Below are 14,583 nucleotides of genomic sequence, written 5' to 3'. Positions count from 1 at the left end.
ATGTCTGAGAATTGCAATCTCAGAAGAAACAGTAGGACTCAGAACTCCGGTGGCTTTGTGTTTTTGACTTTTATCATTAAAAAAAAAGTAGAAGACGTCAGAGAAGAGAGGTGAGGGAGGCAAGGGAGGGGTGGGAAGATACCAGAACCTCCCCAAAGGTCAGGCCTGGGTGACCCTACTTCCCCGACAGTCCCAGTGTACCCCCAATCCCTTCTCTGCCCTGGTAGTGGGGCCCCCAGCCACCATCTTCTGCAAACCCTGGCCCAGTTCTCAGCTTGGTCCCAAGCACAAAAGCAGAAGAGGGGAGCAGGGCCTGGAGTGTCCCCCATGTCCCAGTGGGGCCCCAGGGAGGTAGGTGTTGAACAAAGAGGCCTTTGGAGTCCTAAAGTCAGGGCACGGTGAGGATGAGCTAGGTGCAAGGCTGCTGGTCACAATGTGCAGGCCACGGCCTGCGACAAAGAAGGAAAGCCAGGTTGGACATGGTGCCCCATCTGCCCCTCTGGGAAGCCCCCACCACCCCAGCAGTGAGGGGGCCAAGGGAGAGAGGGGGGAGGAGTGGGTGAAACGGTGGGGAGAAACGTGAGTCATAAAAGGATAGATAAAACTCAGAGAGATGGAGACCAACATAGAGGAAGGGGGGAAGAAAAGGGACGAGAAAGATGAGGACCACTGCGGGGAAGGAAGAGTCACCCCCGTCTCCATAGGCCTAGAGGTGACCTAGCACTCAGGTCACTTGTATCCCTGGCCACGCAGAACCGAGTTGAAGTATTGTCACCCCACCCTAGGCTGCATGCCTCTGTTCAGCTCAGTCTTCCGTGTGTGTGTGTGTGTGTGTGTGTGTGTGTTCGCACACTGCATAGCCACAAGGTTTCTTGTTATTTTGTTATTGTTGGTTTTGGGAAGACCTAGGATTACAGGTCCGAGCTACCAGTACTTGGCTGGCCATGAGATTTCTAAGGGCGGTGGGCCTTTGTGTATCACTTTCTCCAGGAAGACCACTCCAGAGGGGCACCTCCCAGCCGCAGTGAGATGGGCCTCTGAGCTCCTCCAGCACCACCCGCTGTGGGCATCACTGTTCTGGGAGCCCATGGGAGGGCGAGGTGGGGCTGCATGGCACCAGACTCTCCCAGCACTCCTCCTGTGTCTGGGAGTGGGCAAGGGGTGAGTGGATGGATGGATGGGTAAAGCATGTAGATAGCTGAGTGTGTGCATTGGTGCATGAATGGATGGGAGGGGTTGATGGGTGGAGGGAGAGGTGAGTGGATGAATCATCCTCCATCAAGTCTTAGAGGCCTGGCTTTTTGGGGTGACTGGAGAGTCCAGGGCCCTGGCCACTCACCGTCAAATCCAGCCTCTACAGATAATGCCATTCTCCTTCCAAGTTCACACTCATCCCCGCCTGTCCTGGAGGCCAAGAGAGGAGCTGGTGGTCTCCCCACCCAAGACGTCTGTAACTCCCACCCTTTCCTCACCAGGGTCCCTCTATGGGGGTGGACTGTCACGTTTTAAACGGGTGCTGGCCCTTTAAGAAAGTGGTGGTGGGCTAAGCCTGGAAGAAGGGAGCTGCGCAAAAGAAAGGCAGGACCGGTGTTTCTCGGAACTATTCCCGGGCAGGGTTGAGGGGCCGACTGGGCATGGCTGGCCGGGGGGCGCGGGCTTACCCGGCTGCCGGACGGTCCCGAGCTGCGGCGGGATCTCCGCGTATGCAGCGGCGGCGGCGGGCTGGCCCTCGGGGCTGAAGCCTGTGCCCTGCCCTGCGGAGGGCGGAGGGCGTGCGGCTGAGCCCCGGGGCAGCGGGCGGGACCCCCCTCCGATGCCCTGCTCGCCCCCGCCCCGTACCTGTGCGGTTGGACTGATCGATCATGGGCTGCACGATGCGTCTCCGGGCGTTAATGAACCTGGGCGCGGCGTGGACAGGGGACGGGGCGTGAAGACCGGCCGGCTCCCCGGAGAGCTGCCCGGGACCGGCGCCTGCAGGCAGCTTCAGCACCAGGGACAGCGCCCGGCCCCGCCGGCCGGCCCGGGCCCCGCCTCCCTATCACCAAGCCTCCCCCAAGCCCCACCCCATCCCCTGCCCGGGCCCCGCCTCCCTACCACCGGGTCCCGCCCCTCCCTCCGCCCGGGCCCCGCCTCCCTACCATCCCGTCTCCGCCCGGGCCCCGCCTCCCTACCACCGGGCCCCGCCCCTCCCTCCGCCAGGGCCCCGCCTCCCCACCACCCCGCCTCCGTCCCGCCCCCTCTGCCCGCCCCCTCGTGACCTCCGCCCGGGGCCCGCCCATCCTCAGCGCCCCCCTCCGCCCGGGCTCACCAGTTGTTCACTTGCAGGATGGTGAGGCCCGTGTCCTGGGCCAGCTGTTTCTTCTGCTCCTCAGAGGGGTACGGGTGCTGCGGCCACCAGCGAGGGTCACCCTCCTGCCAGGCCGCATCTGATCCCCAAGGCCCGGCCTGGTGTGCCGGGCCCGGACCCAAGTGGGCCCCCTGAGTCTCCCGGGCTTGGCCAGAGCCCAGTGGTTGGTAATAGATACTCTGCCCCATCTCCCGCCCCCCGCCCCCCAGCACTTGGGGGCTAACCGGCCAGCAAGGTGAAGGCTGCAGCAGAGGGCCGGTGTCAGAGACCCTTCTACCTCCCACTACATCCATCCACATCTCTTCCTGCCCCTTGACTCAGTTTCTCCCCCATCTCTGATGGAGACACCCCCATGTCTCCACATCAGTCTCCCACCGTCTTCATATCCCTTGCTCTCCATAACACTGTGTGGTGTGGTGGCTAAGGCCTCACTGCCTGCGTTGGAACCCACACTCGGCTGGTGACTCTGAGTGTGCCCCAGCCGTCTGTCTTCAGTCTCCCAGTGAGCATGGGGTGGGGGCGCAATGAGGACCATGGGCTGCCAGGGATGGGTGGCAGGGGTGGCCGGCAGTTGTGGGAAGGACTACCTTAAGAGCACCGGACACACGGGGCCTGCTAAAGTCTGACCCTGCCTGCCTCCCACCTCTGGGGCGGGGGAATGCGGGCAGCCCCCCCCCCCCCCAGGCATGGCTCACCGACAGGTGCTGGAACAACCAGGCTCTCATGATGTTTGTGGCCACCTTGGGAAAGATTCCCCTCTTCTTGTTCCGCCGCCGCTCCAGGTCCAACTCTTCATCCTCTCCCCCAGAGCTGGGGGAGGCCACACTTGTGTCCAGCCCATCTCCTGGGGGGAGGTGACAGACATGCCACATTGTGGAAGGTGAAGCGTGGGTCCCAGTCTATCACCCCAAGAAACCACACCTCAGCTGTTTCTATGGAAATCTTCCTTCAAGTCTAACTTTAATCCTCAAACCAGTGTTCCCAGGTTTTCTTTGTTTTTCTTTTCTTTTTTCCAGTCCTGAGGACTTGAGCTCAGGGTCTGAGCACTGTCCTTGAGCTTTCTCAAGGCTAGAGCTCTACCACTTGAGCCATAGCACCACTTCTGGCTTTTTCACTATATGTGGTACCATGGAATTGAACCCAGATCTTTGTGTTTGCTAGGGAAGCACTCTACCACTAGGCCAAACTTTTGGCCTGTTCCCAGGCTCTCTCTGCACCCTTAAGTTTCTTACCTTGGTCGCTGGAATTGTCCCCACTGTGAGAGGCCAGGCCTCCACTGGATGGACCTGGGGTCCCCAGATGTACAGACCCGCTATCCTCATGGTCTCTGATCCATGTATTATTCTAAAAAACAAGAATTGAGCATCAATGCCAAGACTTGGGGAACTGCTCTGGTGGCTCCTGCTTATAATTCTGGCCACGCAGAGGCCGAGATTCAGGGAATTTTGGTTTGAAGAGTCCATGAGGTTTTAGCTCCAATTAAACATCAAAAAGCTGGAAGTGCCACTGTGGCTCAAGTGTAGAGTGGTAGAATGCCAGCTCTGAACAAAAAGGAAGTGAGTGTAGGCAGACAGACACGCAGAGGGAAGCCAAGCTTTACTAGATCTCTTCTTTCCTGGCTGTGTGATCTTGGACCAGTCACCTCACCTCTCTGGGCCTGAGTTCTCAACAGGAAAACAGGGCATCCATTGGCATAGTGAGGGGTCACTGAGCTGTCCCAGGCCCACAGCAATCACTGTGCAGATGGGCTAGCTGGAGTGGACAGCATCTTATCTGACACCCAGGAAGCAGAGGGGTCTGAGGGCCGGGTGAGGCCGTGGGGGGTCCACCCAGAGCCAGAGCCACCCCCACCCTAGCCATCTGCATCAGACTCATTAACACTCCTGCAGCTAAGTGGATGCATATTTAACTGAGCGAAATAAAGACTATAAATAGTCTGTCATTAGCTCGGGTCAGATTTTGCTGTCAAATGAGTTTGCAATGGACTTGGGGAGAAGAAAAAGAAAGAAAGAAACAGCCCAAACTTGGTGTGATTTTCATGATTGTGTCTCAGATTTGCACATAAAGGAAGCCATGGCTGGGCCTGATTCTCTGTCTCTGGGTGGCTGTCCCTGGGGGAGGGTGGGACTGTGGGTGACTGTCCCTGGAGCACGTCTGGGGTGAGGTCTGAGGTCTGAATAGCCCCCACCCACCCTTAGGGACCCCCCCCCCTCCAGCATGAGGTTGTGTGTTCTCTGTCTTCACCCAGAGCTGCTGCCTGCTCTGACCTCATGCCATGCTGGGTCACTGCTGGCTGCGTGGAGCTGTGATCTCCTGCGTGACTGGTCCCCACAGCTGCCCTGCTCTGTCCTGTCTACTCCACACAGCTGGGGCCTGTGTGGTTTCTGTGATTGTGTCTAGCGTCTTCAGTCAATGAGCTCATGGGGCGACTGTAAAAGATTGACTGCCCCGTGATCTGGACTTTGGAAGGTTTTATGTCTTTTTGGAGACAGAGTCTAGTTGGTAGACCAGATTGGCCTTGAATTCTCCATCCTCCTATCTCCTCCTAGGAATGCTGGCATTACAGGTGTCTATCACCATATCTGCCCCCCTCACCCGTTCACACCTGACCAGCTGTATCCTAGCCTGTAAGACTATTTTCTTTCTGGTCAGTTGTGTGACTCGAACTCTGGGCCTGGGTGTTGTCCCTGAGCTCAAGGCTACCTCCCTGCCACTGAGCCACTTCCGGTTTTCTGGTGGTTAATTGGAGATAAGAATCTCATGGTCTTTAGTGCCTGGGCTGGATTTCAACCTTGATCCTCAGATCTCAGCCTCCTGAGTAGCTAGGGTTACAGGCGTGAGCCACTGTGCCCGGCTGTAGGACTATTTTCTAAGTCTGTACAGATGAGCCGGATGGACCTCGCAGATGCTGCGCATGCTCCAGCCGTGACTGGAGTTACAGGCCGTCTAGGTTAGGGTCACAGTGTGTGTGTATGCTGTCCAGGAGCCCCAAACTGAGTTCTCCCAGCAGTACCTGGAGCAATCTTGGCTCCATCTCCAATGAGGTGGGGAGGGGAGCTGCTGTGTGGCTGCATTATGTGCACATGCGTGTGTGCAATGCACGTCCCAGGGTGGGCCAGCCCAGCCCCAGTTGCCAGGCAATGCCCGCGCCCCGCCCACCTGGTCTGGGAAGCTGGCGCAGGAGTAGTCCTCCAGGTCCTCCCTGCAGCTGTCATCCCGGTCCTCCATGACCAGGTCGATGGGCATCTTCCCCTTGAGGCAGGTGATGTAGCGGTGACAGAAGTTGTCGCACAGGTCGTGGACCTGGGGGGGCACCGGGGTACTGGGGGGGACCACCCAGGGGGCCAGGGCTGGGGTGCACAGGGGCGAGGGGAAGAGGTGCCGCGGGGCAGGCGAGAAGCCCTCACCTTCTCCAGCTCCAGCAGGTGGAAGCGAAGCACCTGGATGGCCTGGATCATCTGTGGTGGGGAGGGGAAGGGGGGAGAGAGACACAGAGTGACTGAGAAGGTCACAGAGTGGCAGGGACAGGGTGACACACGGGGACAAAGCAGATGAGGAGAATAGGTATGGAGAAGTTGAGGGCAAAGATGGAGATCCAGAGTTAGAGAAAGCAAAGGACAGAGGCATGTTTATGCAGTGCCAAGCCCTCCCCCAGGTTGCCCACCCTCTGTGCCTACCCCCACCCTCCACTGGTAAGCCCCATTTCCCAGAAGTCTTTGCCAAAGGGCTGGGCCAATGGGACGTCGTCATGGGAACTTGAGACTCAAAGACAGGGAGAAGCCAACATGTCTCTGTCCATCTTCCTCTTCCCCTCTCCCTCTCGCTCTTCTGCACAGGGAGACAGAGCCACTTGCCCCAGACCTCAAAGCATGCTCTGGGGAGATTTGAACTTAGGCCACTCATCATGCCCTGTTCTCAAACTCTGAGCTCTATTGCAAAAATTACAGGAAATGAGCAACGAAGTCAGAGTTGGAGGATGTGGAGCAGTGGTCCCCACCCCCACCCCACCCCCAGACAATCCCAGCTGCGTGGAGGACGGCGGTGGGGAGGGCCCAGGCCTCACCAGATTGTCCAGCTCTGGATTGGAGGAGAACAGAGGCCTCTCAGAGCGGACCTGGGGAGGCGGAAAGGCGTTGGGTTCCATCCCACTTCCCGCCCCTCTGCCCTCTGCCCTCTGCCCTCTGGCTACTCACCTGCTTGGCAAAGGCAGCAATGTCCTCATTGAAGGAATCTGAGGAGCAGACGTCTCCTCCAGGAGGGGTGCCCGGTCCAGCCCCCGCCCCATCGCGGGGTGAGCAAGTAGCCAGTTCACACTTCTCAAAGACCAGGGCCAACAGCGGGAAGAGGGGGTGTCTGGGGAGGGAAGCAGAGAGCATAGGAGGGGTGTTACGGACTGCCTGGGAGGGAACAGGGGATCCAGAGAGAAGGCTTGGGATGGAGATGGAGAGAGACAGGCAGGGGGTGGCACATGCCTGTAATCCCAGCACTCAGGACAGGGAGGAGAGAATCTGAAGACCAAGGCCAGAGACAGGGAGGAGGGGAGTCTGGGGACATCACCTGGGCCCCAGATTCACTCACCCATAGATTTCGTCCTTCTCCCTCTTCAACCCGTCGCTGTCCAAGCCTGGGGGTGGGGGCTGGGGAGGGCGCTGTGGACCGTAGGGACCGGGGGTTCCAGGGACTGGGGGTGCTGTCTGGGGGAAGGCACCCAAGACTGCCGGGCGGTCCGCGAGGCCTGGGTAGTGGGGCAGCTCGTCGTACTGGGTGGGGGAGCAAAAGGGGAGAGCTCTGGGGAGTCAGCACCCCAAGATTCAGCTGTCTAGCTGGGCAGCCTGTCTACTTTGGTACCCACGGTTGCTCTGTCCATCCAGAGCCTCTGGTTTTCTGCAGAGGTGTCTGTGTGGGCCCGAGCATCGTGTGCCAGGGTCCTCCCCGGGGGTTCTCGGGGTAGCAAGAGGATCCAGAGGAAGAGACCGAAGGGGCCAGGTCAGGGGCTCAGGGGAGAGGGGAGGGACCAAGAGAAGAGGGAGACAGGGAGAGAGAAGAGGGGCCACCTCCCCAAGAAACGGCATTGTTTATCCACAGACACGCACACACACCGCCTCCCGGGTCACAAGTGTGCCTGTCAGTCACGCATATTTGCATCTTCACTGGTCACTCTGCCTGCCACACATGTATACACATACACGCGTGCACACGAACACACGCCACCCCCCTGCACAGTCCAGTCACATGTGCACGTGTGGTTATCTACACTATGCCAGCAGAGACACCCCCCTACCCCAGAGTGAATGAATGAGACTGAGCAGAGCGGGGCACCCAGGCAGAAACCAGCATCAACCCCCAAACACGTGTGGGCCAATGGCCCCCAAAGCCACAGGACCACACGCTGGGGGCCACAGGCGCTCGCTCTCCCCACCAGGCCCTGGGCGAGGAAGCCAGGCGGCCCCGGGAGGCGAGGGGACGCGGCGGCGGGGCGGGGGAGGCCTGGGGGCCCCGCCCTCTCTCGCTCCTCCAACCCCTCTTGAACTTCTCCGGAACCCCGAAGTTGAATTCGGCGGCTCCCTGCTGCGGGTCGCCGGCCCACCAAGTGGGGTCCCCTGAAGTGGGTGTCGCCTCCTCCCCGCTCCGGCCCCGGCCCCGCCCCTCGCCCCGGTGCGGGTCTCCAGGAGGCGGTCTGGGGGCAGCAGAGGAAGGGGTGGGGGAGGGCCTGCGATGGGGACCCCGGGCTGAGGGGCGGGGCGCAGGGGCGCCCACCTACCCTCCGGGCCATGGGCTGGAGCCCGGCCTCCCGGTGGCGGAGCCTGGCGGGCAGGGCAGAGGTGGGGCGGGCGGGTCACAGCCCGGGGCTCATCGCGGGGCGAGCGCGCCGCCGAGGGTCGCCGCGCCGTCTCGGCCCGGCCCGGCCCCGGGGTGCGGAAGCGAAGCTGACCGCGAGGGTAGACAGGGACCCGGGGCGCGGGCGGGGGCGGCGGCCGGCGGTGCCGGGGCTCCGCGCTCCTCTCCGCTCCCTCTGTGGTCACATCCGGAAGTTCCTCCGCTGAGATGCTTAACCCGCTGTCCGCCGGCCGCCGGCGCGCGACGAGGGCGGGGCGCGAGAGGCGCGAGGAGGGCGGGGCGCGAGGAGGGCGGGGCTTGAGAGGCGCGAGGAGGGCGGGGCGCGAGGAGGGCGGGGCGTGAGGCGCGAGGAGGGCGGGGCGCGAGGACGGCGGGGCTTGAGAGGCGTGAGGAGGGCGGGGTGTGAGGAGGGCGGGGTGTGAGAGGCGCGACGAGGGCGGGGCGTGAGGAGGGCGGGGCGTGAGGCGCGCGGTGGGCGGGGCTTGAGAGGTGTGAGGAGGGCGGGGCGCGACGAAGGCGGGGCGTGAGGCGTGAGGAGGGCGGGGCGCGAGGAGGGCGAGACGCGAGGAGGGCGGGGCTTGAGAGACGTGAGGAGGGCGGGGCGTGAGGAGGGCGGGGCGTGAGAGGAGTGAGGAGGGCGGGGCGTGAGGAGGGCGGAGCGTGACGGAGCGAGGCACGAGGGGCGGGGCAAGAGGGGGCCTGAAGAGGGCGGGGCAGAGGGGCGGGGCGTAAGGGAGCGTGGGGAGGGCGGGCCCTGTCTGGGGCGGGGCGTCCTGAAGGGGCTGCGTGAGGAAGGGAGGCGCAGGAGTCGGGCATAGAGGGGCTTAAGGAACAGCTGGGTCAGGGCCTGAGAGGTGGAGGGGTGGAGGGAGATGGGGCCGCCGCCACCCCCTCTCCCCCTCCCGCTCCTCCTCCTCCCTCCCCTCCCTCTCCACCTGTGATTCTTTTTGTGGGGGTCCCTGAGCTCCCGCCCGCCCGCCCTGGAGCCGAGCCCCCTTCCCGTTTTCTGGAGGTTAACTGGGCTGGGAGTCTCAGGTCCTGTTGTGCCCGGCTGGCTCTGAACCTCGATCCTGGATCTCAGCCTCCCGAGTGGCCCCGCGCCCCGCATTCTCAGCCTTTGATCCGGGCTCGGAGGGCCCCCGTCCGGATCCCCCGCGGTTTCACTCCTCTTCTTTCCCCTCTTCTCTTCCCTTCCCCTTCCCTTCTCCCCTTCTCCTCCTCTTCCTTTCTTCCGTCCTCGCTTCCCTCCAGGTTTTGATTCTTTTCTTGCCTTGGCACCTTCTCTGCCAAGCACCGCACGGATCGGGTCCTGTCCGTGCGGCCGTGGCTGTGCATCCCCACACGTGCCCCTTGTCCTTCTGCTCGTTTGACCCCTGTCTTCTAGAAGGTTCTTTGCTTGAAGCGTCCTCAGCTTTCACAGGGAGCCTGGGGCGTCTCGGGGCCTGGATGAACCATGTGTTGGGGTACCTGGAGCGGGAGGTACTCAGCTCTTAACCGTGCCGCAGGGCAAGCTTGGAAACTAGTCAGGTGACCAGACGTGTGCAACCATGGCGTGGCCGGTCTCCTCTGAAGCCCTGGACACTTGGCTGACTGTGGGCTGCAGCCATCTCCAGTGTCTCCTCTAAATGGAGAGTCTGCTTCCATCCGGGCCAGGCCCTTCCCTTTCTCAGCCCAGACTGAGGATCCTGAATCAGGCCCAGGGTGGGTAAGAGAGTGGGCTGGCTGGGTGTCTTGGTTCATGTTTTTAATCCCAACCCCAGACTCTGTAGCCAGGTCCTGGGGAGGGGAGGAGAGATGTCAGGATTCTGAGAAGCTCAGGCTGATTCCCTAGCCCTCCCTCCTCCCTCCCCCCTCCCCCCTCCACCCCTTCCCCCTCATGCAAGATGCTGGTCCTTTAAGGCTGGTGGAGGAAAAGAGAAGAGATCCAGAGAGCTCCTTCATCATCCCCGCCCCCTAGATAGGGGTTCTGGAGCAGAAAATTAATTTAAATCACTTTTTAATTAAAGATACAAAGCTCATCTGTCTGCCCTGCCTTGCCTCCCGTCAGTGGAAACTCCAGAGGGCCAGGGGGACCAGCCTGATGCCCCAGCTTACATCTGTGTCTCGGGATCTAGTGTGTGCTGAGCCCCACTGTCCTGGCCAGCACTGAAGAACACATCCTTCTAACACAGGAGGCGCCCTGTCCCCCAGGCCAGCGCCGGATGTCAGGGTGCAAAGGAGGGGGAGAGGCCCACGAGGACTCTCCAGCTATTTCTGTCCTGGCTGGGAGCTCAGGAAAAGCCTCCAGTCCCAAACAAGGACAGGCGGGGAATCCTGTAATGAATGGGAGGGAGGGGAGGCTAGACAGACAAGAGCATGGGCGACTGGGGGAGAGATTGATGGGGAGGCAGCCAGGAGTGGGGCAGCGGCACTGCTGGCTAGGATTCTCTCACACACAGGCACACTCACACATGCACTCACAGGCATGGTACTCTGGGCACACCCACACTCACACATGAACACAGGGCTCACGTGCACATATGCATCCATTCACACACATGCTTGTGTGCATGCCTAATTCACAGGCACACACACTCGCATGTGCAACTTGTGCACACACGTGCAGGCCCGCCAGCATACATTTGCATGCACATCCTGGCCTGCCGTCCTTCCCTGAGCCCCAGCCTCCTCTCTCAGGCCTCTTCTCCTGGGCCTCCTCTCCGCAGATGCCTCCCGTACGCAGCCCAATCATTTCCCTGGCATGCCAAGCCCTCGAGCTGCCCAGACTTGGCCGTTTCCACTGAGGGGCTTGTGTCCTAAGGTGGAGGCTGGTGTGGACAATCTGGGTGCCTCTTCCTGTGTGTGCAGCCCATCCTCATATGACAGGGAGGTGGACAGCCCAGGCCACGCCCCCACCTCTCCAAGGTCTCCCCACAGCCCCCTTCCCAGCCCAGACCCCTGGCTCTGTGTTATCCTGGGGGGAACAAGAGCTGTCCAGGCCTCGTTCCCTGCCCTTCGGTGTCAGGGCTTTGTCATTTCTTGCCCTTCTGCAAGATGGGGGTCCTGTCCTTGGGAGTATGAGGGGTGATGGCACCCTTCATCTATCTCATCTCTCTGTTTGGAGTATGTCTGTCTGTCCATCTGCCTGCCCTCCCTCTCTCTGCCTCTGCACTCACTTTCCATCTCACCCCATCTCTGCACCCCCACATTTGTTTCCTGGCTCCCCCCATACCCCCATTGTCTTGCCTTTTAGGAGAGAAAAGGCCCTGCTCAGGAGGTCCTCCCTGTCTGGTCTGGCTCCAGGAGATGGAAGCATTTATCTTGGGGGCCCCCGTGTTCCCCCTTGCCATCCATCACGGCAGCCAATGACTCAGGCGGCTCATTTGTCAGCCTCCGCCTCCTTCCCCCTTCCCCCTCCCCCACCAGAATCCCCTCCCCACCCCCACGACATCCCTCTCTATTCCAGCTTCTCCTGGGCTTCTGTCCTTTCTGCCCGATCCACTTTCTAATGCCAGCTGCTCCCCTTTCTCCTCCCCATCACAGACCTGCTGTGGTTTCTCTGGGTAGCGTCTTGGCTTTGTGCTCAGGAGTAGGGGTGCAGCTCTGACCTCTGCCTCCGCTGCGCTCCCAGCTTGCCGGCCTCCTGTCTCTGACTCCTCTAGAGCATTGCCTCAGCACCTGTCTGGATTTGGGCACACCCATTAGAGGTTGATTTCTAGACTTCCCCAGTGGCAGAGCATGGGAAACCAGTACAGGCCATGCTTTGCTGCCGTTACAAACAGTCCCGTCCACCTCAGAGCGAGGGATAAAAAGGAAGCTTCACATCCTCTTTGCTATTGTGGTTGAAACAAAGTCTTACTCTGCAGTCTAGGTTGCCTCCGAGCTAGCAGTCCTCCTGTTTCAGCCCCCTCAGGGCTGAGATGACAGGTGTGTGCTACCACACCTGGCTGGCATCTACCCAGAAGTGGGCACACACCGCTTCCAGCCTTCTCTCCTGGGCTGAGACAAGTTACACAGCCACTTGTGACTTCCGAAGGACAGGAATGAAGTTGGGTGCTGGTGGCTCACATCTGTCATCCCAGCTACTCAGGAGGCTGAGATCTGAGGATCCAGGTTCAAAACCAGCCTGGGCATGGAAGCCCATGAGACTTTTATCTCCAATAAATCACCAGAAAACCGAAAGTGGTTCTGGGGCTCAAAGTGGTAGAGTGCTAGCCTTGAGCTGAAGAGCTCAGGGACAGCACCCGGGGCCATGAGTTCAAGTCCCAGGACCACCACCACCAACAAAAGGTCAGGAATGGGGGAGGAAAACAGAAGTGAAGGAGCAATAATGCAGTGTGCCCCATAGATGCTACAGGATAGGAGCTACGTTGTCCCTATCTCTGCCTCCTGAGAAGCTAGGATTATAGGCATGAGCTGCTGTGCTCAGCTTCATTTTTGTGTCTTTTAAGGCTGCTAATTCTTGGGTGGCAGGTGTGTGTGTGTGTGAGGGGGAGGGAGATGAGCCCACAGCTGGGAACACCTGGAAAGTGCCCCCCACTTCCATTCAGTGAGCTCCCCCAGGCAGTGTCATTCTTCACTCACTGGGCCTCATATCAGCAGCACCTCAGTCAGCATTATTGCTCCATTTCTCAGACACAGAAACTGATGTAAGCTAAAGACACTACATTAAGCTACCACTGGGGCCACTAAAAGTGCCCCTTGCTGGCCCTGGCACTCTGTATCCACTGGGAAGAATCTGGGATGGTTATCACTGCTTTGTCTTGTCTCTCCTTCCTGTCCTAGACAAGCCCATTTTTTTCTGCCACTTCCTCTGCTTTTTGATTGTTCCTGGACTCCATCCTGTCCCATCTCTGTCCTCATCTGCTGGGAGATGTATGATAAACTGCTTTACCTCTCTGAGCCTCAGTTCCCTTTATGTTGGGAGGTAGGTAATGGGGCTGGAACCCAGGATTTTGGACAGGCTAGGCAAACACTCTATCCTTTGAGCCCTCGCCCCCAACCCTTCTGTTCATATATTTCTCTGGAGGGAGGGTCTCCCCAACTTTGCCTGGGCTGGCTTCCAACTTCTACCCTCCTGCCTCAGTCTCCCACTTAGCTGGGATCACAGGCCTGCAGCACCATACCCAGCTCGTCTTTCTCCACATAAGAGTGATTCACAGATTGGCAGTGGATTTAGCCCTGCACAGGGTCTAGAGCAGGTGCCCCCACCCCTGCAAGCTCTCTTGACACTGTGGGCCCAATGGCCCCCTCAGTTATTCTCTCTTGCACACTCCTGGCCTCTCCACCTCGGGCTCCTGGATGGTCTCAGCATAAGGTCAGGGTGCTCACTCCTCCTCTGATATCCACTAAGCTCCAGGGTGTCACTGCCCGCCCCGTGCCAGGGTGTGGCAAGCTCCCAGCCCACTCACATGGCCCTTACGTTGTGTACCTGGCTTTTCTACTCAGATGCACACCTTCCTTCCCTCCTTCCCTCCTCTCCCTCCACCCCAGCCAGCCCCCACCCTCTGAGGCCTGGGTCCCCGATCCTTGGCTGGAGGAATGTTTGGAAATACCAATCAGACGCCATCAACTGTCTGCATTTTTAATTCCTCCCCAGTCTCCCCTTTGCTGTGGAAATAAACTCCCAGTGCCTCTGTCTGGCTGATAAGGTCTTCATTGGCTTCATCCTGGTTGCCACTGCGGGACTCTGCAAAAGCCATTTAAGAAATCCCACCCCAGCGCTTCGTGGCTCAGGCCAGGCCTGGGATGCTCTAGGATGAGGGAGCATCCATAGCTGATGAATAGGGGCGTGGCAAACGGAAGCCTAGGCTCGTGGAGGGGCGTGGCCGAAGACCTTGGCTGAGGACGGGGGCGTGGCCAGCGAAGACTCCTGGCTCCTGACTGGTGGTGGGGGCGTGGCTAGACGGTCCTCGGCGGGTGGCGTGGGCGTGGCCAGCGGGTGGGGGCGTGTCCCGCAGATCGACAGCCTGTCCGGTCTTTATTTGACGGCTGCAGCTGCACACAGCTCCAAGACCCCATTAGCCCACCGCTCCCGAGTCCCAGCTTCCCATGGGAAGACTTTTTCAGGCAGAATCTCAAAGTTTTATGGCAACTTTTTTTTTTTTTTTTTTACAGAAACCGGAGAAGACAGATACTGGTGTTGATGAGCTATGGTGGAGAAGGGAGTGGAAGCAGGCCTGGGATGTTGGGGGCTGGTGCGCGACTGACGACACAATGCGGAAAACCTGGGGGGAAGCAGGAGGATTCAGGGATGGAGGGGTCGTCCTCGGGCCGCGAGGACTGGACAGGCACTCCCCACACCCCAAATGGGTCCTTTAGGCAGGAAACGTCAACAGTAAGAAAACACAGATGGCCTACCCACAGGTGGGCAGCCTCTGAAGTTAAAAATGCCCACCCAGACCCAGGTCCACCCGCCC

General features: G+C 60.0%; 1 protein-coding gene across 4 annotated transcripts; it reads right to left on the bottom strand.

Annotated features, from left to right (window-relative positions):
• Nucleotides 1–50: 50 nt before the first annotated feature.
• Nucleotides 51–8,410, bottom strand: Meis3 (Meis homeobox 3). 4 transcript variants are annotated; one of them, XM_090322301.1, is made up of 13 exons: nucleotides 8,109–8,410; nucleotides 6,926–7,107; nucleotides 6,541–6,700; nucleotides 6,411–6,461; nucleotides 5,755–5,805; nucleotides 5,507–5,650; nucleotides 3,580–3,691; nucleotides 3,043–3,191; nucleotides 2,309–2,385; nucleotides 1,840–1,898; nucleotides 1,662–1,754; nucleotides 1,340–1,399; nucleotides 51–449 (listed from the first exon to the last, which is right to left on the bottom strand). In XM_090322301.1, exons 1-13 carry the CDS (start codon nucleotides 8,118–8,120, stop codon nucleotides 271–273), a joined length of 1,329 nt encoding a protein of 442 aa, XP_090178427.1. In that variant the 5' UTR covers nucleotides 8,121–8,410; the 3' UTR covers nucleotides 51–270. The 4 variants fall into 4 exon arrangements, with proteins under 4 accessions (XP_090178427.1, XP_090178428.1, XP_090178429.1 ...); XM_090322302.1 differs by having other exon boundaries at nucleotides 5,507–5,599; XM_090322303.1 differs by having other exon boundaries at nucleotides 360–449; nucleotides 1,340–1,404.
• Nucleotides 8,411–14,583: the final 6,173 nt, after the last annotated feature.

This window comes from Megascapheus bottae, chromosome 31, assembly GCF_031878675.1.
Source record: "Megascapheus bottae isolate mThoBot1 chromosome 31, mThoBot2.hap1, whole genome shotgun sequence".
In the NCBI taxonomy this organism is placed as follows: domain Eukaryota; kingdom Metazoa; phylum Chordata; class Mammalia; order Rodentia; family Geomyidae; genus Megascapheus; species Megascapheus bottae.
Note: the sequence above shows the minus strand (reverse complement) of the source record. Positions and strands in the feature narration are given on the sequence as shown.